At 46.1% G+C, this 24,117-nt stretch overlaps 1 protein-coding gene across 3 annotated transcripts in view; it reads left to right on the top strand.

Annotated features, from left to right (window-relative positions):
- Positions 1 to 24,117, top strand: part of POU2F2 (POU class 2 homeobox 2) — a 117,959-nt gene that overhangs the window by 73,559 nt on the left and 20,283 nt on the right. For 2 of the 3 annotated variants that reach the window (XM_069741002.1, XM_069741005.1), the window contains exon 2: positions 14,012 to 14,059. In XM_069741002.1, the coding sequence (XP_069597103.1) occupies positions 14,012 to 14,059 (48 nt within the window). Of the gene's footprint in view, positions 1 to 14,011; positions 14,060 to 20,505; positions 20,557 to 24,117 lie in introns of those variants that run through there. The other variant, XM_069741004.1, reaches the window with a different exon arrangement.

Raw genomic sequence — 24,117 nt, 5'->3', positions numbered from 1 at the left:
GGTCCCTTATGTAGCAGAGGTCCCTTATGTAGCAGAGGTCCTTTATGTAGCAGAGTCCCCTTATGTAGCAGAGTCCCCTTATGTAGCTGAGGTCCCTTATGTAGCAGAGTTCCTTTATCTAGCAGAGTCCCCTTATGTAGCTGAGGTCCCTTATGTAGCAGAGTTCCTTTATGTAGCAGAGTCCCCTTATGTAGCAGAGTCCCCTTATGTAGCAGAAGTCCCTTATGTAGCAGAGGTCCATTATGTAGCAGAGTTTCCTTAAGAGGTCCCTTATGTAGCAGAAGTCCCTTATGTAGCAGAGTTCCCTTATGTAGCAGAGTTCCCTTATGTAGCTGAGGTCCCTTATGTAGCAGAGTCCCCTTATGTAGCAGAGTCCCCTTATGTAGCTGAGGTCCCTTATGTAGCAGAGTTCCCTTATGTAGCAGAGTCCCTTTATGTAGCTGAGGTCCCTTATGTAGCAGGGGTCCCTTATGTAGCAGAGGTCCCTTATGTAGCAGAGTTCCCTTATGTAGCAGAGTCCCCTTATGTAGCAAAGGTCCTTTATATAGCAGAGTTCCCTTATGTAGCAGAGTCCCCTTATGTAGCAGAGTCCCCTTATGTAGCTGAGGTCCCTTATGTAGCAGAGGTCCCTTATGTAGCAGAGGTCCCTTATGTAGCAGAGGTCCTTTATGTAGCAGAGTCCCCTTATGTAGCAGAGTCCCCTTATGTAGCTGAGGTCCCTTATGTAGCAGAGTTCCCTTATGTAGCAGAGTTCCCTTATGTAGCAGAGTCCCCTTATGTAGCTGAGGTCCCTTATGTAGCAGAGGTCCCTTATGTAGCAGAGGTCCCTTATGTAGCAGAGGTCCTTTATGTAGCAGAGTCCCCTTATGTAGCAGAGTCCCCTTATGTAGCGGAGGTCCCTTATGTAGCAGAGTTCCTTTTTTGTAGCAGAGTCCCCTTATGTAGCTGAGGTCCCTTATGTAGCAGAGTTCCTTTATGTAGCAGAGTCCCCTTATGTAGCAGAGGTCCTTTATATAGCAGAGTTCCCTTATGTAGCAGAGTCCCCTTATGTAGCAGAAGTCCCTTATGTAGCAGTGTTCCCTTATGTAGCAGAGGTCCCTTATGTAGCAGAGGTCCATTATGTAGCAGAGTTCCCTTAACAGGTCCCTTATGTAGCAGAAGTCCCTTATGTAGCAGAGTTCCCTTATGTAGCAGAGTTCCCTTATGTAGCAGAGTCCCCTTATGTAGCTGAGGTCCCTTATGTAGCAGAGGTCCCTTATGTAGCAGAGGTCCATTATGTAGCAGAGTTCCCTTAAGAGGTCCCTTATGTAGCAGAAGTCCCTTATGTAGCAGAGTTCCCTTATGTAGCTGAGGTCCCTTATGTAGCAGAGTTCCTTTATGTAGCAGAGTTCCCTTATGTAGCAGAGGTCCTTTATATAGCAGAGTTCCCTTATGTAGCAGAGTCCCCTTATGTAGCAGAAGTCCCTTATGTAGCAGAGTTCCCTTATGTAGCAGAGGTCCCTTATGTAGCAGAGGACTCTTATGTAGCGGAGTATTTTATGTCGCCGAGTTCTCTTATGTAGCAGAGTTCCCTTATGTAGCAGAGTCCCCTTATGTAGCTGAGGTCCCTTATGTAGCAGAGGTCCCTTATGTAGCAGAGGTCCCTTATGTAGCAGAGGTCCTTTATGTAGCAGAGTCCCCTTATGTAGCAGAGTCCCCTTATGTAGCTGAGGTCCCTTATGTAGCAGAGTTCCCTTATGTAGCAGAGTTCCCTTATGTAGCAGAGTTCCCTTATGTAGCAGAGTCCCCTTATGTAGCTGAGGTCCCTTATGTAGCAGAGGTCCCTTATGTAGCAGAGGTCCCTTGTGTAGCAGAGGTCCTTTATGTAGCAGAGTCCCCTTATGTAGCAGAGTCCCCTTATGTAGCTGAGGTCCCTTATGTAGCAGAGTTCCTTTTTTGTAGCAGAGTCCCCTTATGTAGCTGAGGTCCCTTATGTAGCAGAGTTCCTTTATGTAGCAGAGTCCCCTTATGTAGCAGAGGTCCTTTATATAGCAGAGTTCCCTTATGTAGCAGAGTCCCCTTATGTAGCAGAAGTCCCTTATGTAGCAGAGTTCCCTTATGTAGCAGAGGTCCCTTATGTAGCAGAGGTCCATTATGTAGCAGAGTTCCCTTAAGAGGTCCCTTATGTAGCAGAAGTCCCTTATGTAGCAGAGTTCCCTTATGTAGCAGAGTTCCCTTATGTAGCAGAGTCCCCTTATGTAGCTGAGGTCCCTTATGTAGCAGAGGTCCCTTATGTAGCAGAGGTCCATTATGTAGCAGAGTTCCCTTAAGAGGTCCCTTATGTAGCAGAAGTCCCTTATGTAGCAGAGTTCCCTTATGTAGCTGAGGTCCCTTATGTAGCAGAATTCCTTTATGTAGCAGAGTTCCCTTATGTAGCAGAGGTCCTTTATATAGCAGAGTTCCCTTATGTAGTAGAGTCCCCTTATGTAGCAGAAGTCCCTTATGTAGCAGAGTTCCCTTATGTAGCAGAGGTCCCTTAAGAGGTCCTTTATGTAGCAGAGGACTCTTATGTAGCGGAGTATTTTATGTAGCCGAGTTCTCTTATGTAGCAGAGTTCCCTTATGTAGCAGAGTTCCCTTATGCAGCAGAGGTCCCTTATGTAGCAGAGGTCCCTTATGTAGCAGAGGTCCCTTATGTAGCAGAGGTCCCTTATGTAGCAGAGTTCCCTTATGTAGCAGAGTTCCCTTATGTAGCAGAGGTCCCTTATGTAGCAGAGGTCCCTTATGTAGCAGAGGTCCCTTATGTAGCAGAGTTCCCTTATGTAGCAGAGGTCCCTTATGTAGCAGAGGTCTCTTATGTAGCAGAGGTCCCTTATGTAGCAGAGTTCCCTTATGTAGCAGAGTTCCCTTATGTAGCAGAGTACCGTTATGTAGCAGAGGTCCCTTATGTAGCAGAGGTCCCTTATGTAGCAGAGTTCCCTTATGTAGCAGAGTTCCCTTATGTAGTAGAGTACCCTTATGTAGCAGAGGTCCCTTATGTAGCAGAGTCCCCTTATGTAGCAGAGTATTTTATGTAGCAGAGGTCCCTTATGTAGCAGAGTCCCCTTATGTAGCAGAGTTCCCTTATGTAGCAGAGGTCCCTTATGTAGCAGAGGTCTCTTATGTAGCAGAGGTCTCTTATGTAGCAGAGTTCCCTTATGTAGCAGAGTCCCCTTATGTAGCAGAGTATTTTATGTAGCAGAGGTCCCTTATGTAGCAGAGTCCCCTTATGTAGCAGAGTTCCCTTATGTAGCAGAGGTCCCTTATGTAGCAGAGGTCTCTTATGTAGCAGAGGTCCCTTATGTAGCAGAGGTCCCTTATGTAGCAGAGGTCCCTTATGTAGCAGAGTTCCCTTATGTAGCAGAGGACTCTTATGTAGCAGAGTATTTTATGACGCAGAGTTCTCTTATGTAGCAGAGTTCTCTTATGTAGCAGAAGTCCCTTATGCAGCAGAGTATTTTATGTAGCAGAGTATTTTATGTAACAGGGTACCCTTATGTAGCAGAGTATTTTATGTAGCAGAGTATTTTATGCAGCAGAGTATTTTATGACGCAGAGTTCTCTTATGTAGCAGAGTATTTTATGTAGCAGAGTACCCTTATGTAGCAGAGGTCCCTTATGTAGCAGAGGTCCCTTATGTAGCAGAGTCCCCTTATGTAGCAGAGTATTTTATGTAGCAGAGTACCCTTATGTAGCAGAGGTCTCTTATGTAGCAGAGTTCCCTTATGTAGCAGAGTCCCCTTATGTAGCAGAGTATTTTATGTAGCAGAGGTCCCTTATGTAGCAGAGTCCCCTTATGTAGCAGAGTTCCCTTATGTAGTAGAGTACCCTTATGTAGCAGAGGTCTCTTATGTAGCAGAGTATTTTATGTAGCAGAGTATTTTATGCAGCAGAGTATTTTATGACGCAGAGTTCTCTTATGTAGCAGAGTATTTTATGTAGCAGAGGTCCCTTATGTAGCAGAGGTCCCTTATGTAGCAGAGTATTTTATGTAGCAGAGTATTTTATGCAGCAGAGTATTTTATGACGCAGAGTTCTCTTATGTAGCAGAGTATTTTATGTAGCAGAGTACCCTTTTGTAGCAGAGGTCCCTTATGTAGCAGAGTATTTTATGTAGCAGAGTATTTTATGCAGCAGAGTATTTTATGACGCAGAGTTCTCTTATGTAGCAGAGTATTTTATGTAGCAGAGGTCCCTTATGTAGCAGAGGTCCCTTATGTAGCAGAGTATTTTATGTAGCAGAGTATTTTATGCAGCAGAATATTTTATGACGCAGAGTTCTCTTATGTAGCAGAGTATTTTATGTAGCAGAGTACCCTTTTGTAGCAGAGGTCCCTTATGTAGCAGAGTATTTTATGTAGCTGAGTATTTTATGCCGCAGAGTTCTCTTATGTAGCAGAGTATTTTATGTAGCAGAGTACCCTTATGTAGCAGAGGTCTCTTATGTAGCAGAGTATTTTATGTAGCAGAGTATTTTATGCAGCAGAGTATTTTATGACGCAGAGTTCTCTTATGTAGCAGAGTATTTTATGTAGCAGAGTACCCTTTTGTAGCAGAGGTCCCTTATGTAGCAGAGTATTTTATGTAGCAGAGTATTTTATGCAGCAGAGTATTTTATGACGCAGAGTTCTCTTATGTAGCAGAGGTCCCTTATGTAGCAGAGTATTTTATGTAGCAGAGTACCATTATGCAGCAGAGTATTTTATGTAGCAGAGTTCTCTTATGTAGCAGAGGTCCCTTATGTAGCAGAGGTCCCTTATGCAGCAGAGTATTTTATGTAGCAGAGTATTTTGTGACGCGGAGTATTTTATGACGCGGAGTTCTCTTATGTAGCACAGTCCCCTAGGACTCCTTTGGCACAAGGTCCCTGATGCCTCTGCTCCTCCTCCTGTGTAGCGCTGTGTCCTGCTATGAGGCCTGCAATCACTGGGCTCAGTGGCTCTCTCTATACTTTGTATAAATTGCTAAATATTTGCAGATAGAACGTGTATTACAGTAATGATTACCAGAAATAAACAGATCACAGATAATAATCGACTCAACCCATAGGCGTCATTGCTGTACAGAAAAGCCATCCGTGATGTACTAGTGATACATAGCTGGTAATATATTAGTAGGTCAGTATTACGTGCCCCCTGCTGTGCATGATGCTATACTGTCCGTCTAATCGATAAACTGGAGTGTTAATGGTTAGTTTCCAGCGCGGGTGGATGTGTGACAGCGCGGTGTACGGGGCAGCGTGTCATAGTGTGCATGTGTCACAGAGTAGAAATGTGGGGGCAGCGATTGGCATCATGGGGGCATCTCAGAGCTCCTATCCCCCTCTCTATTCTCAGTTCCCCCTTGTGCCTCTCTCCCTCGGGACGTAGCTCTAATAATGTGTTTGATCGACTGGCGGGCGGCGAGCGCACGATTATTGTCTTGTAGGGAGTCAAAAGTATTGATCTTACGAGAAATATGAGTGTGTGAAATGGAGTCAGTGTGTCAGTTACAATCAGCACAGACCCGAGGGAGAGAGCGAGAGAAGAGCGGGAGAGCAAAACGGAGAGAGAGTCAGATACTGAAAGTGCGAGAGGACAAGGAAAGAAGGAGAGTGCTGGAGCAAACAATGCAATCCCGGCACTGAAAATAGACGGTGGCTGTCTCTTACATGTTGTCCGCACGTCACCTCCTCTCGTGCTTTCTCTTCCAGCACACAACTGAGGTCTCTCTCATTAGCACCGTCTGACACATTCTCTTTTATAGCTCAATTCTACAATTACTTTTTAAATTCATGTTGGTTTTATCTTACATTATACCTGTCAATTGAAAACTTTTTTTTCCGCTCCGTCCGACTTCCTCCTCTTCGTCCCACCTCCTCCTCTTCGTCCCGCTTTGTGTCCAACCTCCTCCTCTTCGTCCCGCTTTGCATCCGATCTCCTCTTCGTACCGCTTTGCATCCGACCTCCTCTTCATCCCACTTTGTGTCCGACCTCTTCTTCGTCCCGCTTTGCATCCGACCTCCTCCTTAGTCCCGCTTTGCGTCCGATCTCCTCTTTTTACCGCTTTGCGTCCGACCTCCTCTTCCTCCTGCTTTGCGTCCGACCTCCTCTTCATCCCGCTTTGTGTCCGACCTCCTCTTCATCCCGCTTTACGTCCGACCTCCTCCTCTTCATCCCGATTTGCATCCGACCTCCTCCTCTTCGTCCCGCTTTGCGTCCAATCTCCTCTTCGTCTCGCTTTGCGTCCAATCTCCTATTCGTACCGCTTTGCGCCCGATCTCCTCTTCATCCGCTTTGCATCCTACCTCCTCCTCTTCGTCCTGCTTTGCATCCGACCTCCTCCTCTTCGCCCCGCTTTGCGTCCGACCTCCTCCTCGTCCCGCTTTGCGTCTGACTTCCTCCTCGTCCCACTTTGCATCAGACCTCCTCTTCGTCCTGCTTTGCGTCCAATCTCCTATTCGTACCGCTTAGCGTTCGACCTCCTCTTCATCCTGCTTTGCGTCCGACCTCCTCCTCTTCGTCCTGCTTTGCATCCGACCTCCTCCTCTTCGCCCCGCTTTGCGTCTGACCTCCTCTTCGTCCCGCTTTGCGTCCGACCTCCTCTTTGTCCCGCTTTGCATCCGACCTCCTCCTCTTCTTCCTGCTTTGCATCCGACCTCCTCTTCGTCCCGCTTTGCGTTCAACCTCCTCTTCGTCCCGCTTTGCGTCCGATCTCCTCCTCTTCGTCTCGCTTTGCATCTGACCTCCTCCTCTTCGTCCCGCTTTGCTTTCTCTTATATATCCATTTTTTCTACACATTCCTTTTTGCTTCTTTTCGGTTTCATGGTACTGAAACATCTCTTTATTGATTACGGATTTATATTTTAACCCTCCTACGGTGCCCCCCCCCAAAAAAAAGAAAGAAACCAAAATCGAAAACTTCCACCACTGTCCCTGCTCGCGCTCATACTAAGACAATTGGCAGCGCTATAAAATCCCCATTGTCGTCCACATGGTGATGCACATTACCTACCACACACACCTCTCCAGAAACATGGTACCCGACAGCATGAATGCACAAAGCTCATTGTCATTTGCATTTTTTTTATTTTAGCAAATAATATCCTGTGACTCTATTGAATCTTTTATAGCGTCTATTTTTTTTTTAAAAGTAGCTTTCATGAAATATATGCAATATTTCGCACACATTTGAAGCAGGTGCAAAAAATGCCACAATATAAGAAGCTTTCAAAAAAGAAAAGTGATAGTGGATTTTTATCCATTAACAAAATGCAAAGTTAATGAATAATTATCTAAATCTCATCAATATTCCGTGTGACGGCCTTCAAAACACCATCAATTCTTCTAGGTACACTTGTGCAAAGTCAGGGATTTAGTCATAACCAGTGATAATGAAAATAATTTTTATAAATAGGTTGAAACATGGTTATTAACTGAAACCGAAACAGCTGTGTGGGAGACTTAAACACGGGCTAGGAACAATCAAACTCTGCTACAAAGGTGAGGTTATGGAAGACGGTGTCTCGTCAAAGGTTAGACCCTATGACAAGACTGAGCACAGCAGCACGACAGTAATATTGCATTGACTGAGGTTTCAAGATGTGCCGTTCAAGATCTTTCGAAGATGTTCCAAGAAACGGGCAACGCTGAGGAACGCAGACGCAGTGGTTGGCCAAGGAAACTTGGTGCAGCAGATGATACACGTCACGCTTGAAACTGGAAGATGTCCAGCAGTGCCATCAGTTCAGATCTGGCAGCTACCAGTGTGACACGGCTACATTCCTCTATTTTTCAGAGGGTCTGGGCAGAAGTGGTCTTCATGGAAGAATAGTGGCCAAAAACCAATCCAAAGATGACATAGGATCTGGGTCGCAGAAATATGGCAGCAGGTGCGCAGGACTGATGAGTCAAAATGTGGAATATTTGGCTGTAACACAAGGCTCCAGATGGGCTGCAGAGAGGCACGATAATGAGGGTCTGTAGGAACAGTGAAGCATGGTGGAGGATCCTGCAAGTTTGTGGCTGCATTTCACCAAATGGAGTTGGTGATTTGGTCAGGAGGATTAATGCTGAGAAATCCAGGGAAACACTTATCTATCATGTAATACCATCAGGGAGGCGTCTGATTGGCTCCAAATTTATTCTGTTGGAGAATAACGACCCCAAACATAAAGCCAATGTAATGAAGAAGAACAAGGAGTCCTGGAAGTGATGGTCCGCCGGACCGCCCCCCACTGAGCCCGGATCTCATATCATCCAGTCTGTCTGGGATCACATGAAGGATCTGTACGAGCTTTATACACAGAAGATCTGAGGTCAGTTCTCCAAGATGTTTGGAACAAGCTCCCTGCCGAGTTCCTTCAATAAGTATCAGCATGTGACCTGGAAGGAGTGATGAAGGCAAAGTAAATATTGATTTAGGTTTCTTGTTCAATCGCTTTGCACATATATATATATATATATAAATAGATATATATATATATATATACACACACACACACACACACACACACACAAAATCGATGCAGCACTTATCATTAATGAACCAAATGCTGCCGGCGATCATTAAAAATAATCACTATGTCTATGGCGCTATAATGACATTTCATTGATTGCCTATTATCGGTCTTGCTTAAAAAAACATCTCTCGGCCATTAGTGATTAAAGGAAGGCTCGTCGTGTGCCATCAGCCGTCCACCACGATAATACGAACGCAGCAATGGAGCAGAATGATATTTGCCAGCGTGGGAAAAAAAACAACAACGATCCCACTCATTTGAGATCTGCGTCTCACCAGGTCGCTTTTACTGAAGAACGTCCCGATAATCAGAAGAATCCTTGGATGATTCTACAATCTGTGTCTGGTTTTCGCTTCATACAGTTCCCGAGTCTTAATCCTCGCTATGCTCATTTCGATCAATGTCCAAAATAAAAAAAAATAAAAAAATTTGAAAAAAAAAAATTGTAGCAGAAAATATCATAAAATGCAAAAAAAAAAAAAATCATTACCCACCTGATAAACTCAAAAATGGTTGGATTCTGCGCTTTCAGCCCGTTAATCCCTGCCATTGTTGGTGACTTGCCCTGCAGCGATCATGTACCGTACATGTGACCACTGCAGCCAATCACTGGCTCGTACGTGCGCCACGAAACTACAATCATTGATCAATGAGGGTGGCAGTAGTCAATAATCATTATTTTTTTTGGGGGGATATCATATTTGTTGCAATTTTTTGGGGATCCCTTTAAACCTTCCCATGTCAGTGATCATCATCATAGAAAACGAGAACAAAACGTTTTTACTAAATCTGATAGAGAAGTAGCTGGCGATTACGGATTCTGCATTTCATGTTTTTTTGTTTTTTTTTATTATTATTGTCTCATAGTTTTAACTCTTTTTCCTGATCCGTGGAGAAACCCGAGACGGCCGAACAGCTGTAGAATGAATCCGGTCATAATTATTCCGTCCCTGTTTGCCCTAGTTCTTTTTACCTTTTTTCGCAGACAGATTACCAGCAATGCATTGCAAAATAGTGTGTATGTCGAAACTCGGAGCGCTATCTGGCAACACGCAGAGAGGTATAATAGCATGCGGTGCAGTATAATAACAGCGGCGGTGATGCAGCACAATACAGGGTAACGTAGGAACATGCATAGTGATATGACAACATGTAGAAGCGCTGAATGATAGAGTAATAAGATGAGTGATCCAACGACATCGGAGCGAGGACTGTCGAAAACACAAGAGCGGATGTGATTCCAGGGAGAATAATACGTTCTTTCATATGCAGAACACAGCCAAATACTGAAAAGTAACATCAAGAAGCTGGCGGGTTTACACATCATGGGCACTAACTGTGTTCCTATAGTGAATGTCAGACTGGGGCAGCGTGGGCCCACCGGTGACATCGACCCTGGACGTAAATATTACATTACCTTAACTACTGTTTACATAAGTGGGCCCACCCGGGGTTTCTCCTGTCCTCCGATGGGCCAGTCCCAGCCTGCTTACGGTAAACTTCCATCGTTTGTTAAATGAATGATGAGGAGGTGTAATTGTCCGTTCATAGTGTATAAAGTGTACTGTGCCAACTATTGTTTACGTAAGTGGGCCCACCCGGGGTTTCTCCTGTTCTTCAATGGGCCAGTCCCAGCCTGCTTACGGTGAACCTCCATAGATTGTTAAATGACAGATGAGGTGGCGGAAATGTCCATTCATAGAGAATCAAGTGTACTGTGCCAACTATTGTTTACGTAAGTGGGCCCACCCGGGGTTTCTCCTGTTCTCCGATGGGCCAGTCCCAGCCTGCTTACGGTGAACCTCCATAGTTTGTTAAATGAATGACGAGATGGGGTAATTGTCCGTTCATAGTGTATAAAGTGTACTGTGCCAACTATTGTTTACATAGTGGGCCCACCCGGGGTTTCTCCTGTTCTCCGATGGGCTAGTCCAAACCTGCTTACGGTGAACTTCCATAGTTTGTTAAATGAATGATGAGGTGGTGTAATTGTCCATTCATAGGGAATCAAGTGTACTGTGCCAACTATTGTTTACATAAGTAGGCCAACCCGGGGTTTCTCCTGTTCTCCGATGGGCCAGTCCGAGCCTGCTTACGGTGAACTTCCATAGTTTGTTAAATGAATGATGAGGTGGTGTAATTGTCCGTTCATAGAGAAGCAAGTGTACTGTGCCAACTATTGTTTACATAAGTGGGCCCACCCGGGGTTTCTCCTGTTCTCCGATGGGCCAGTCCGAGCCTGCTTACGGTGAACTTCCATAGTTTGTTGAATGACAGATGAGGTGGCGTAAATGTCCGTTCATAGAGAATCAAGTGTACTGTGCCAACTATTGTTTACGTAAGTGGGCCCACCCGGGGTTTTTCCTGTTCTCCGATGGGCCAGTCCCAGCCAGCTTACGGTGAACTTCCATAGTTTGTTAAATGACAGATGAGGTGGTGTAATTGTCCGTTCATAGAGAATCAAGTGTACTGTGCCAACTATTGTTTACGTAAGTGGGCCCACCAAGGGTTTCTCCTGTTCTCCGATGGGCCAGTCCCCGCCAGCTTACGTGAACTTCCAGTCTCGGAGCTGAATAATATTAAAACCATTGCTTCAATTAGATCACACTGACAATAATGCTCAGCTGCAGGACATTTCCTGATCGCATACTGCAGGTTATAGTACTTGATGGGCTCTAGACTACAGTCTGCCGTCTGCTAAAAGGAAATGGGGAAGAACTTGAAACTCCATTTATAGTGTTATTAGGATGTCGGGACTGTGTTGCATGTAAATGCGGCCAATACACAAGACACTATAGGCGATTTCAACCACAACATGATGTTCGTCAAGCAACTTCTATGAACAATGATTTGCTGTCGTTATCTGAAATAAGGGCAGCTATGAATTAATTATTTTGTCCAAGCCCTTTTTCCTATGTGGCGTAAATATTGCTTTTTATTTAGGCAGAAAATCTGAAAAAAAAAAAAAAACAGATGCAATTCCATGAAAACTTTTTCCCACCTTATGTTTAACCCCTTTACAAACTTGGACTAATAGGTACTTCATAGGTCGTCTTCTTCCCTTTGGTGATTTGATCAGCTGATATGTGCCCCTAACAGCCGCAGGTGGAATCGCGATCCACCCGCGCCTGTTAACATGTTAAATGCCGCTCTCAATCTCCGACAGCGGAATTTAACTCGTGCAAACTGGATGCGCATCACAAGACACAAATGGTGTCATTCAAAAGTACAACTCATCCCGTAAAAATCAAGCTCTCACACGGCCATATTGAATGAAAAATAAAAAAGGTTATTGCTTTGGGAATAAGAGGAGCAAAAAACAAAAATGCAAAACTGGAAAATTGCAAGGGGTTAAAGTCATTGTTGCACTCTTGCACCTCTGGTAAATTTGTTTTTCTTTATCGGTTTCTACGGTGAATCAATGAAAAAAAAAATACTTGTAAATTAATGCAATTGCATTTTCAAGTCAAGAATTAAAGTTTACAAAAAAATGCAGTTTAAAAATCTTCACCTAAAACATCTATATCTATCTATCTATCTATCTATAATATATATATGTGTGTGTGTGTGTGTGTGTGTGTGTGTGTGTGTGTGTGTGTATCAAGCAACGCCCACTCCACATAGCTAACAGGAAGTTGCTGTGCACTTGTGAGGGGAAGAGAAGAGTGGGGGGGGAAAATGAGAGGACTGAGGGGAAAATGAGAGGAGTGAGGGAAAATTGAGAGGAGTGAGGGGGAAATTGAGAGGAGTGAGGGGGAAATTGAGAGGAGTGAGGGGAAAATTGAGAGGAGTGAGGGGAAAATGAGAGGAGTGAGGGGAAAATTGAGAGGAGTGAGGGGAAAATTGAGAGGAGTGAGGGGAAAATTGAGAGGACTGAGGGGAAAATGAGAAGTGAGGGGAAATTGAGAGGAGTGAGGGGGAAATTGAGAGGAGTGAGGGGGAAATTGAGAGGAGTGAGGGGGAAATTGAGAGGAGTGAGGGGGAAATTGAGAGGAGTGAGGGGAAAATGAGAGGAGTGAGGGGAAAATGAGAGGAGTGAGGGGAAAATGAGAGGAGTGAGGGGAAAAATGAGAGGAGTGAGGGGAAAATGAGAGGAGTGAGAAGAAAATGAGAGGACTGAGGGGAAAATGAGAAGTGAGGGGAAATTGAGAGGACTGAGGGGAAAATGAGGAGTTAGGGGAAAATGAGAGGAGTGAGGGGGAAATTGAGAGGAGTGAGGGGGAAATTGAGAGGAGTGAGGGGGAAATTGAGAGGAGTGAGGGGGAAATTGAGAGGAGTGAGGGGGAAATTGAGAGGAGTGAGGGGAAATTGAGAGGAGTGAGGGGAAAATGAGAGAAGTTAGGGGAAAATGAGAGGATTGAGGGGAAAATGAAGAGTGAGGGGAAAAATTAGAGGAGTGAGGGGAAAATGAGAGGAATGAGGGGAAAATGAGAGCAGTGAGGGGAAAATGAAGAGGTGTAAGTGGAAAATAGTGGAGTGAACGGAAAATGAGAGATGTGAGGGGGAAATGAGAGGAAAATTACGAGGTGTGAGGTGAAAATGAAGAAGTGTGAGTGGAAAAGAGGAGTGAGGGGAAAATAGTGGAGTGATGTGAGGTGTTAGTGGAGAGATGTGAGAGGGAAAATGAAAATCTGTAGTGTTGAATATATGATGTGAAATGTTTTTATGTGCAATATAATCATTATAATTTGTTATAACTAACCACAGTAAGTTGCTATGCCCGGGCAACGCCGGACTCTTCAGCTAGTGTTAAATGAAGGGGAAAACACATAAAAGAGGTGCAAAAACACAATCATCAGAGAAGATTGTTATTGCATATGTTGGTGCTGAAATTTCCATAAAACTTGTAGATAAAAAGCAGCAGAGAAAAGGCAACATTTATACGAAGTGTGAACGTGGCCCTATTTTATGGCTTTAAGACATGGCAAAATCTGCAAAATGTATTGCGGGTCATGTCTCTTTTCATGCATTTGGTGAATTTACTCTAGTTGAGGAGTTGCATATGAAATGTCATTCTTAAAGGGGCAGTTCACTCCTTAAATGCTAAATTGCCGCAAATAAAATAAGAAAAACTCAACTCCCCGACCTACACCATCTCGGAACTGTTGTTATGTCTAATAGAAGTGTGAAGGCTGCAGCCCATCAGCGGCCATTGATGGGCTGCAGCAGTCACGTGACCACCAAGAGACAGATCAACATCACTGGGTGGGCACTGCCCTCATAGGCAAGCATGTTTATTTTATCTGGGGCATTTTAGCATTCAAGAAATGAATGTCCAGTAATGGGAAACTCCTTTAAAACTAGAGATGAGCGAACATACATGGGCAAAAAAAAACTATTTGCTAGATTTGCATAATTGAGTTCTCAAAGATTGTATCAATTACTTGTAAAACTAATGGCAAACTTTTTTTTTTTTCCATTACGTTGATAAACCGTAAACATCATTTCTTCCCATCTGGTAATTGTGCAATGCTGATAGTTTGTTTCTACACAGAACTGCAAGTTTATCTGGAATACCAAAGGAGGGTGTCTACCCTTAGCGGTAAGTTCCATCTACTTTACTATCACCAGTTTATAAAACGACCCAGATCGCGAAATCGGGTCCTGACAACGATGCACTAAAGAGGGTTCACTCTACATGGATTGATACTGTGCATAATGTATAAATAATAATAATAATAATAATAATGTGCAGGTGTGCCGTAATAAAGGGTATCCGTAAAGAGAGGGGCAGGATACATAGCACAGAACGAGCGCTGCGTTAAAATAATGATACAATAGATAAAACCTGATGAAGAGCCCATGCGTGACCTCGAAACGCGTTGACCCGTTTAAGTAAAAGCTTTAACTTCACCGATGTTTTGATACGATATGATCTTCTCTCAATAGATAAAAACCCGGCAGCTATATAGATGATTAATTATAAGTGGTGCATACAGGGATACCAACACACGGCCTGCGGTAGGAATACATAATAGGGGATCAACTCACCGGCGCCAGCGCACATCTTGTTCACCTAGCGTTCTCCAAAATAGGGATATAGATATATATATCCAAACCATAGCTGTAATTCCATGTAGTCATTATGTGAGATGGTAGGTGCGCTGTAAATATGAAATATATGTAATTTATGCACATTATATATATATATATATATATATATATATATATATATATATATATATATATATATATATATATATACACATACACACATACAGTGATGCGGGATTCTGGGTGCACTACATCTACCAGTGGCTTCATGTTACTGCTCTGTGACCACATTATCCTATATGTTACACTTATACTCTGATGTGTTGCATGGATGTTATCATTCCGACATTACATTCATATTTATGTTCTTTTAGGTTATTTTTACATTTATGTTATCGTGTGTTACATTTCTGCATTTATTCCTGCATGTTATAGTTATGTTTATATTCCTGTGTGCTTTATCTTTTTTATATTTTTATAGGCTACATTTATATTGGCATGTCTTATGTTGTGTGTTCCCGTGTGTTACATTTGTGTGTTCCCGTGTGTTACATTTGTGTGTTCCCGTGTGTTACATTTGTGTATGTTCTCGTGCGTTACATTTGTGTGTTCTTGTGTTACATTTGTGTGTTCCCGTGTGTTACATTTGTGTATGTTCTCGTGCGTTACATTTGTGTGTTCTCGTGTTACATTTGTGTATATTCTCGTGTGTTACATTTGTGTGTTCTCGTGTGTTACATTTGTGTATATTCTCGTGTTACATTTGTGTGTTCTCGTTTGTTACATTTGTGTGTTCCCGTGTGTTACATTTGTGTATATTCTCGTGTTACATTTGTGTATATTCTCGTGTGTTACATTTGTGTGTTCTCGTGTGTTACATTTGTGTGTTCCCGTGTGTTACATTTGTGTGTTCCCGTGTGTTACATTTGTGTGTTCTCGTGTGTTACATTTGTGTATGTTCTCGTGTGTTACATTTGTGTGTTCCCGTGTGTTACATTTGTGTGTTCCCGTGTGTTACATTTGTGTATATTCTCGTGTGTTACATTTGTGTGTTCTCGTGTGTTACATTTGTGTATGTTCTCGTGTGTTACATTTGTGTGTTCCCATGTGTTACATTTGTGTGTTCCCGTGTGTTACATTTGTGTATATTCTCGTGTGTTACATTTGTGTGTTCTCGTGTGTTACATTTGTGTGTTCTCGTGTTACATTTGTGTGTTCCCGTGTGTTACATTTGTGTGTTCTCGTGTGTTACATTTGTGTATATTCTCGTGTGTTACATTTGTGTGTTCTCGTGTTACATTTGTGTGTTCCCGTGTGTTACATTTGTGTATATTCTCGTGTGTTACATTTGTGTGTTCTCGTGTGTTACATTTGTGTGTTCCCGTGTGTTACATTTGTGTGTTCCCATGTGTTACATTTGTGTGTTCTCGTGTGTTACATTTGTGTATGTTCTCGTGTGTTACATTTGTGTGTTCCCGTGTGTTACATTTGTGTGTTCCCGTGTGTTACATTTGTGTATATTCTCGTGTTACATTTGTGTATATTCTCGTGTGTTACATTTGTCTGTTCTCGTGTGTTACATGTGTGTGTTCCCGTGTGTTATATTTGTGTGTTCTCGTGTGTTACATGTGTGTGTTCCCGTGTGTTACATTTGTGTGTTCTCGTGTGTTACATTTGTGTGTTTTCGTGTTACATTTGTGTGTTCTCGTGTTACATTTGTGTATGTTCTCGTGTTACATTTGTGTGTTCTCGTGTGCTACTTTTGTATGTTCTCGTTTGTTACATTTGTGTGTTCCTGTGTGTTACATTTGTGTGTTCTCGTTTGTTACATTTGTGTGTTCCCGTGTGTTACATTTGTGTGTTCTCGTGTTACATTTGTGTGTTCTCGTGTGTTACTTTTGTGTGTTCTCGTGTGCTACTTTTGTATGTTCTCGTTTGTTACATTTGTGTGTTCTCGTGTGTTACATTTGTGTATATTCTCGTGTTACATTTGTGTATATTCTCGTGTGTTACATTTGTGTGTTCTCATGTGTTACATGTGTGTTCCCGTGTGTTACATTTGTGTATATTCTCGTGTTACATTTGTGTATATTCTCGTGTGTTACATTTGTGTGTTCTCGTGTGTTACATGTGTGTTCCCGTGTGTTATATTTGTGTGTTCCCGTGTGTTACATTTGTGTGTTCTCGTGTGTTACATTTGTGTGTTTTCGTGTTACATTTGTGTGTTCTCGTTTGTTACATTTGTGTGTTCCCGTGTGTTACATTTGTGTGTTCTCGTGTGTTACATTTGTGTGTTCTCGTGTTACATTTGTGTGTTCTCGTGTGTTACATTTGTGTGTGTTCTCGTGTTACATTTGTGTGTTCTCGTGTGTTACTTTTGTGTGTTCTCGTGTTACATTTGTGTGTTCTCGTGTTACATTTGTGTGTTCTCGTGTTACATTTGTGTGTTCTCGTGTGTTACATTTGTGTGTTCTCGTTTGTTACTTTTGTGTGTTCCCGTGTGTTACTTTTGTGTGTTCTCGTGTGTTACATTTGTGTGTTCTCGTGTTACATTTGTGTGTTCTCGTGTGCTACTTTTGTATGTTCTCGTTTGTTACATTTGTGTGTTCCTGTGTGTTACATTTGTGTGTTCTCGTTTGTTACATTTGTGTGTTCCCGTGTGTTACATTTGTGTGTTCTCGTGTGTTACATTTGTGTGTGTTCTCGTGTTACATTTGTGTGTTCTCGTGTGTTACATTTGTGTGTTCTCGTGTGCTACTTTTGTATGTTCTCGTTTGTTACATTTGTGTGTTCCCGTGTGTTACATTTGTGTATATTCTCGTGTTACATTTGTGTATATTCTCGTGTGTTACATTTGTGTGTTCTCATGTGTTACATGTGTGTTCCCGTGTGTTACATTTGTGTATATTCTCGTGTTACATTTGTGTATATTCTCGTGTGTTACATTTGTGTGTTCTCGTGTGTTACATGTGTGTTCCCGTGTGTTATATTTGTGTGTTCCCGTGTGTTACATTTGTGTGTTCCCGTGTGTTACATTTGTGTGTTCTCGTGTGTTACATTTGTGTGTTTTCGTGTTACATTTGTGTGTTCTCGTTTGTTACATTTGTGTGTTCCCGTGTGTTACATTTGTGTGTTCTCGTGTGTTACATTTGTGTGTTCTCGTGTTACATTTGTGTGTGTTCTCGTGTGTTACATTTGTGTGTGTTCTCGTGTGTTACTTTTGTGTGTTCTCGTGTGTTACTTTTGTGTGTTCTCGTGTTACATTTGTGTGTTCTCGTGTTACATTTGTGTGTTCTCGTGTGTTACATTTGTGTGTTCTCGTTTGTTACTTTTGTGTGTTCCCGTGTGTTACTTTTGTGTGTTCTCGTGTGTTACATTTGTGTGTTCTCGTGTTACATTTGTGTGTTCTCGTGTTACATTTGTGTGTTCTCGTGTTACATTTGTGTGTTCTCGTGTGTTACATTTGTGTGTTCTCGTTTGTTACTTTTGTGTGTTCCCGTGTGTTACTTTTGTGTGTTCTCGTGTGTTACATTTGTGTTCTCGTGTGCTACTTTTGTATGTTCTCGTTTGTTACATTTGTGTGTTCCTGTGTGTTACATTTGTGTGTTCTCGTTTGTTACATTTGTGTGTTCCCGTGTGTTACATTTGTGTGTTCTCGTGTGTTACATTTGTGTGTGTTCTCGTGTTACATTTGTGTGTTCTCGTGTGTTACATTTGTGTGTTCTCGTGTTACATTTGTGTGTTCTCGTGTGTTACATTTGTGTGTTCTCGTTTGTTACTTTTGTGTGTTCTCGTGTGTTACTTTTGTGTGTTCTCGTGTTATATTTGTGTGTTCTCGTGTGTTACTTTTGTGTGTTCTCGTGTGTTACTTTTGTGTGTTCCCGTGTGTTACTTTTGTGTGTTCTCGTGTTACATTTGTGTGTTCTCGTGTTACATTTGTGTGCGTTCCTTTGCTGTATTTCGTTGATGGCTGATGTGGTGACATTTGTGTTGTGTGATATCTTTTTCCTATTATTGTCGTGTCGTGTGTCGCTGTGTGTTACTGTATTCCTGTACATTATATGACAGTGTTTTTGTCCCTGTAGATTTTATGTCCATGTTGTTACCTGTACGTTACATTCTCTTTATTCTTTCTCCTGATTTTATCCGTTATTATTCCGGCGTGCTCCATTTTTCGGTATGGCCATGCATCGTGCGCCCCATTGTGTTTGTCGCGTACGTCCGTCGCTCGTGTGCCGCCTTCATACGCAGGATACGGATTCCTTAGATTCTCTCAGGTTCTGGGGTCACTAATCTGTCTCGATATGAGCATTGTCAGCTCCTCGGATTCTCTTTATTACACCATGTCTTCGCTTGCTGTTGCTGGGCCTGTAAGCCCACTCTCATTACATTGTGCCTGACCGCCTGCATGATAGGCGCCGCTCTGTGACCTGCTTCTTATATTATACCTTACATTCAAAGAAGGAAAAGTGAATAGAAGCCGGTCCAGCAGCTGAAAAAAAATAATAAAAAAAATATATAGAATAATGGAGGGAGGAGAACACAGAGACAAACACTGGCAGAGCCAGGAAGAAAGCAGAGAGAAGGTGGATGGTGGCTCAGCCAGTAGGCTTACACTGCCCTCCGGTGGCCAATGCGGGTATTGCACTGACATGATGTTCACAAATATTAATTATTTTAACTTTGTTTTTACTGTCTAATATTGTATAGAAATATAAGTTTACTTTATATACACACACATAATTTATCATATAAAAGGTCCCAATTTATTATTGCATTGGTGAGTATTTTTTTTTTTCGCCACAGTCAGATGCAGGTGCTGTCTCTACTGTCATGTCACCCCCTGCTGGGAGGAACCTGCTCCAAGTCGCCCTGTTATTGCAGGATGTGGTTTAAGGGACCGTCCCACGCTCCGACGAGCACACCGACACCGAGCGCCGCCGTACAGTCACAGCGCGTAACGCCCTAACTGAAGGCAGCACTAAAAAAAAAAAGAAAAAAAAAATTATGTGAATTTATTATAAACCTCATCCATGCAACATTTCACTGCAGATATCACTTTTTTCCAATCATGGTAAATGCACCCCCCCCCCCCCCCCAAAAAAAAAAAAAATAAAAAATAAAAAAAATAAATAAAATAAAAAATCTGCATCTAAAACCTACAGATCATTTGCAAAAAAAACCAAAAAAACAACAAGTTTATAACCTGCGGTGACGTAAGTGCAGTAAATGACAGTACGCAATATCGTGGGCATTTCTGTATGGATGAAGGATAAAAAGGAAATCAGACATGTTGGAATGAATGGGCTCAGAAGGTAAGATCTTCGCCCCCGAGAAGTGATCGGCAGCAGGCCCCCCACCCCCATAATAGTAGGGTGGGCACACCTGCAATATATACCCAGCGCACTGCGCACCCCTACAAATCTTTATCCAATGCCCCTAGATGCAAATTTGGAAATTGCACCATGCCAAAACACTTGCGGAAAAAAAAGTTGAAAATGACGCATGCGCTAAGTTTTCACGAAAGTATGAAACTTTCTCTCCGGTCTATAGTTTCAAAAGTGAAAAAATAAAAAAGCAGGTCTGGTTGTGTTCTATGAGTGACCGATTTATAAACACTAAACCTCGAAAATAGGGCAAATTGTTGCTGCAAATCTGCACCCGCTCGCATCTAGTAACAATTGCATTGGTGTGAACGTCGCCTTACCGAGCGTTTCTCCATCACACAGCTGTGAGCCATGACTAGCATTTCCAATCTTTCTAGGTCTCCAGCTGTTGTAAAACTACAGGTCCCAGCCTGACCTGACAGTGTGCAGCTCTCCTAGGCTCCTGGGACTTGTAGTTTCACAACAGCTGGGAGCAATGAGAATAGCTTGAAGCCTGGCCACTGATTGGTTAATGCAAGGAGCGTGGCAGAATTGGGGTTAACAGCGAGTGTGGGAGGGTTAGTTCCTCCATGCTGCCTGCTTCATCACTTTCTGACATCTCCTGTGATCTCCGCTCTGCTTCCCCTCATCATGGTGATCTCTAATCACTGGGCAACAGGTGAGAGGGCAGTGGGGGGCACAGGTGAGAGGAGGGCAGTGGGGGGCACAGGTGAGAGGAGGGCAGTGGGGGCACAGGTGAGAGGAGGGCAGTGGGGGCACAGGTGAGAGGAGGGCTGGAGAGGGCAGTGGGGGGCACAGGTGAGAGGAGGGCAGTGGGGGCACAGGTGAGAGGAGGGCAGTGGGGGCACAGGTGAGAGGAGGGCAGTGGGGGCACAGGTGAGAGGAGGGCTGGAGAGGGCAGTGGGGGCACAGGTGAGAGGAGGGCTGGAGAGGTCACTGGGGGCACAGGTGAGAGGAGGGCTGGAGAGGTCAGTGTGGGGGCACAGGTGAGAGGAGGGCAGTGGGGGCACAGGTGAGAGGAGGGCTGGAGAGGGCAGTGGGGGCACAGGTGAGAGGAGGGCTGGAGAGGTCACTGGGGGCACAGGTGAGAGGAGGGCTGGAGAGGGCAGTGGGGGGCACAGGTGAGAGGAGGGCAGTGGGGGCACAGGTGAGAGGAGGGCAGTGGGGGCACAGGTGAGAGGAGGGCAGTGGGGGCACAGGTGAGAGGAGGGCAGTGGGGGCACAGGTGAGAGGAGGGCAGTGGGGGCACAGGTGAGAGGAGGGCTGGAGAGGGCAGTGGGGGCACAGGTGAGAGGAGGGCTGGAGAGGTCACTGGGGGCACAGGTGAGAGGAGGGCTGGAGAGGTCAGTGTGGGGGCACAGGTGAGAGGAGGGCAGTGGGGGCACAGGTGAGAGGAGGGCTGGAGAGGGCAGTGGGGGCACAGGTGAGAGGAGGGCTGGAGAGGTCACTGGGGGCACAGGTGAGAGGAGGGCTGGAGAGGGCAGTGGGGGGCACAGGTGAGAGGAGGGCAGTGGGGGCACAGGTGAGAGGAGGGCAGTGGGGGCACAGGTGAGAGGAGGGCAGTGGGGGCACAGGTGAGAGGAGGGCAGTGGGGGCACAGGTGAGAGGAGGGCAGTGGGGGCACAGGTGAGAGGAGGGCAGTGGGGGCACAGGTGAGAGGAGGGCAGTGGGGGCACAGGTGAGAGGAGGGCTGGAGAGGGCAGTGGGGGCACAGGTGAGAGGAGGGCTGGAGAGGTCACTGGGGGCACAGGTGAGAGGAGGGCTGGAGAGGTCAGTGGGGGGCACAGGTGAGAGGAGGGCTGGAGAGGTCACTGGGGGCACAGGTGAGAGGAGGGCTGGAGAGGTTAATGAGGGCACAGGTGAGAGGAGGGCTGGAGAGGGCAGTGGGGGCACAGGTGAGAGGAGGGCAGTGGGGGCACAGGTGAGAGGAGGGCTGGAGAGGGCAGTGGGGGCACAGGTGAGAGGAGGGCTGGAGAGGTCACTGGGGGGCACAGGTGAGAGGAGGGCTGGAGAGGGCAGTGGGGGCACAGGTGAGAGGAGGGCAGTGGGGGCACAGGTGAGAGGAGGGCTGGAGAGGGCAGTGGGGGGCACAGGTGAGAGGAGGGCTGGAGAGGGCAGTGGGGGGCACAGGTGAGAGGAGGGCTGGAGAGGTCAGTGGGGGGCACAGGTGAGAGGAGGGCTGGAGAGGGCAGTGGGGGCACAGGTGAGAGGAGGGCTGGAGAGGTCAGTGGGGGCACAGGTGAGAGGAGGGCTGGAGAGGTCAGTGGGGGGCACAGGTGAGAGGAGGGCTGGAGAGGGCAGTGGGGGGCACAGGTGAGAGGAGGGCTGGAGAGGGCAGTGGGGGGCACAGGTGAGAGGATGGCTGGAGAGGGCAGTGTGGGGGCACAGGTGAGAGGAGGGCAGTGGGGGCACAGGTGAGAGGAGGGCTGGAGAGGGCAGTGGGGGGCACAGGTGAGAGGACGGCTGGAGAGGTCAGTGGGGGGCACAGGTGAGAGGAGGGCTGGAGAGGGCAGTGGGGGGCACAGGTGAGAGGAGGGCTGGAGAGGTCACTGGGGGCACAGGTGAGAGGAGGGCTGGAGAGGTCAGTGGGGGCACAGGTGAGAGGAGGGCTGGAGAGGTCAGTGGGGGCACAGGTGAGAGGAGGGCTGGAGAGGTCAGTGGGGGGCACAGGTGAGAGGAGGGCTGGAGAGGTCACTGGGGGCACAGGTGAGAGGAGGGCTGGAGAGGTCAGTGGGGGGCACAGGTGAGAGGAGGGCTGGAGAGGTCAGTGGGGGGCACAGGTGAGAGGAGGGCTGGAGAGGTCAGTGGGGGGCACAGGTGAGAGGAGGGCTGGAGAGGTCAGTGGGGGGCACAGGTGAGAGGAGGGCTGGAGAGGTCAGTGGGGGGCACAGGTGAGAGGAGGGCTGGAGAGGTCAGTGGGGGCACAGGTGAGAGGAGGGCTGGAGAGGTTAATGAGGGCACAGGTGAGAGGAGGGCAGTGGGGGGCACAGGTGAGAGGAGGGCTGGAGAGGTCAGTGGGGGGCACAGGTGAGAGGAGGGCTGGAGAGGTCAGTGGGGGGCACAGGTGAGAGGAGGGCTGGAGAGGGCAGTGGGGGGCACAGGTGAGAGGAGGGCTGGAGAGGGCAGTGGGGGGCACAGGTGAGAGGAGGGCTGGGGAGGTCACTGTGGGCACAGGTGAGAGGAGGGCTGGAGAGGTCAGTGGGGGGCACAGGTGAGAGGAGGGCTGGAGAGGTCAGTGGGGGGCACAGGTGAGAGGAGGGCTGGAGAGGTCAGTGGGGGCACAGGTGAGAGGAGGGCTGGAGAGGGCAGTGGGGGGCACAGGTGAGAGGAGGGCTGGAGAGGTCACTGGGGGGCACAGGTGAGAGGAGGGCTAGAGAGGTCAGTGTGGGGGCACAGGTGAGAGGAGGGCTGGAGAGGTTAGTGAGGGCACAGGTGAGAGGAGGGCAGTGAGGGCACAGGTGAGAGGAGGGCTGGAGAGGTCACTGGGGGGCACAGGTGAGAGGAGGGCTGGAGAGGGCAGTGGGGGGCACAGGTGAGAGGAGGGCTGGAGAGGGCAGTGGGGGGCACAGGTGAGAGGAGGGCTGGAGAGGGCAGTGGGGGCACAGGTGAGAGGAGGGCTGGAGAGGTTAGTGAGGGCACAGGTGAGAGGAGGGCAGTGGGGGCACAGGTGAGAGGAGGGCTGGAGAGGTCACTGGGGGGCACAGGTGCCTAGGACTCGGAGGTCATTGGGGATGCAGGGAATGAAAGTGCATCATGTATTACTTAGGTGACTTGTAGAACTAGTGGTCCCAGCAGGCACCGGTGGCTGTGGCACAAGTTGATGGATGCCAGGGTGCTTAATATAATGTTTCGCTAATTATCAATTTTAAAGTAACCTAGTGAGAGTGCCGCAATGAGTGGGGTATGCCAATATACGATGGGTATTATTATTATTTATTTATATAGCACCATTAATTCCATTGTACACTGTATGATAATATATCATGGGTGTGGCACTATACTGTGGATATGACGCTATATGGTGGGTATGACGCTATGCGGTGGGCGTGACGCTATGCGGTGGGCGTGACGCTATGCGGTGGGCGTGGCGCTATGCGGTGGGCGTGCCCAGGTTCCAGCACACCGTGGCATCGCAGCTGTGGGAGGTTTTTGCGTTTTCTTGCACCATGTTGTATTGATGTGAGCATGTGACACTACTGACCCCGCCGATATGGTCTCC

Source organism: Ranitomeya imitator, chromosome 10, assembly GCF_032444005.1.
Source record: "Ranitomeya imitator isolate aRanImi1 chromosome 10, aRanImi1.pri, whole genome shotgun sequence".
NCBI classification, from domain to species: Eukaryota; Metazoa; Chordata; class Amphibia; order Anura; family Dendrobatidae; genus Ranitomeya; species Ranitomeya imitator.
This window is presented reverse-complemented; position numbering and strand designations above follow the sequence as displayed.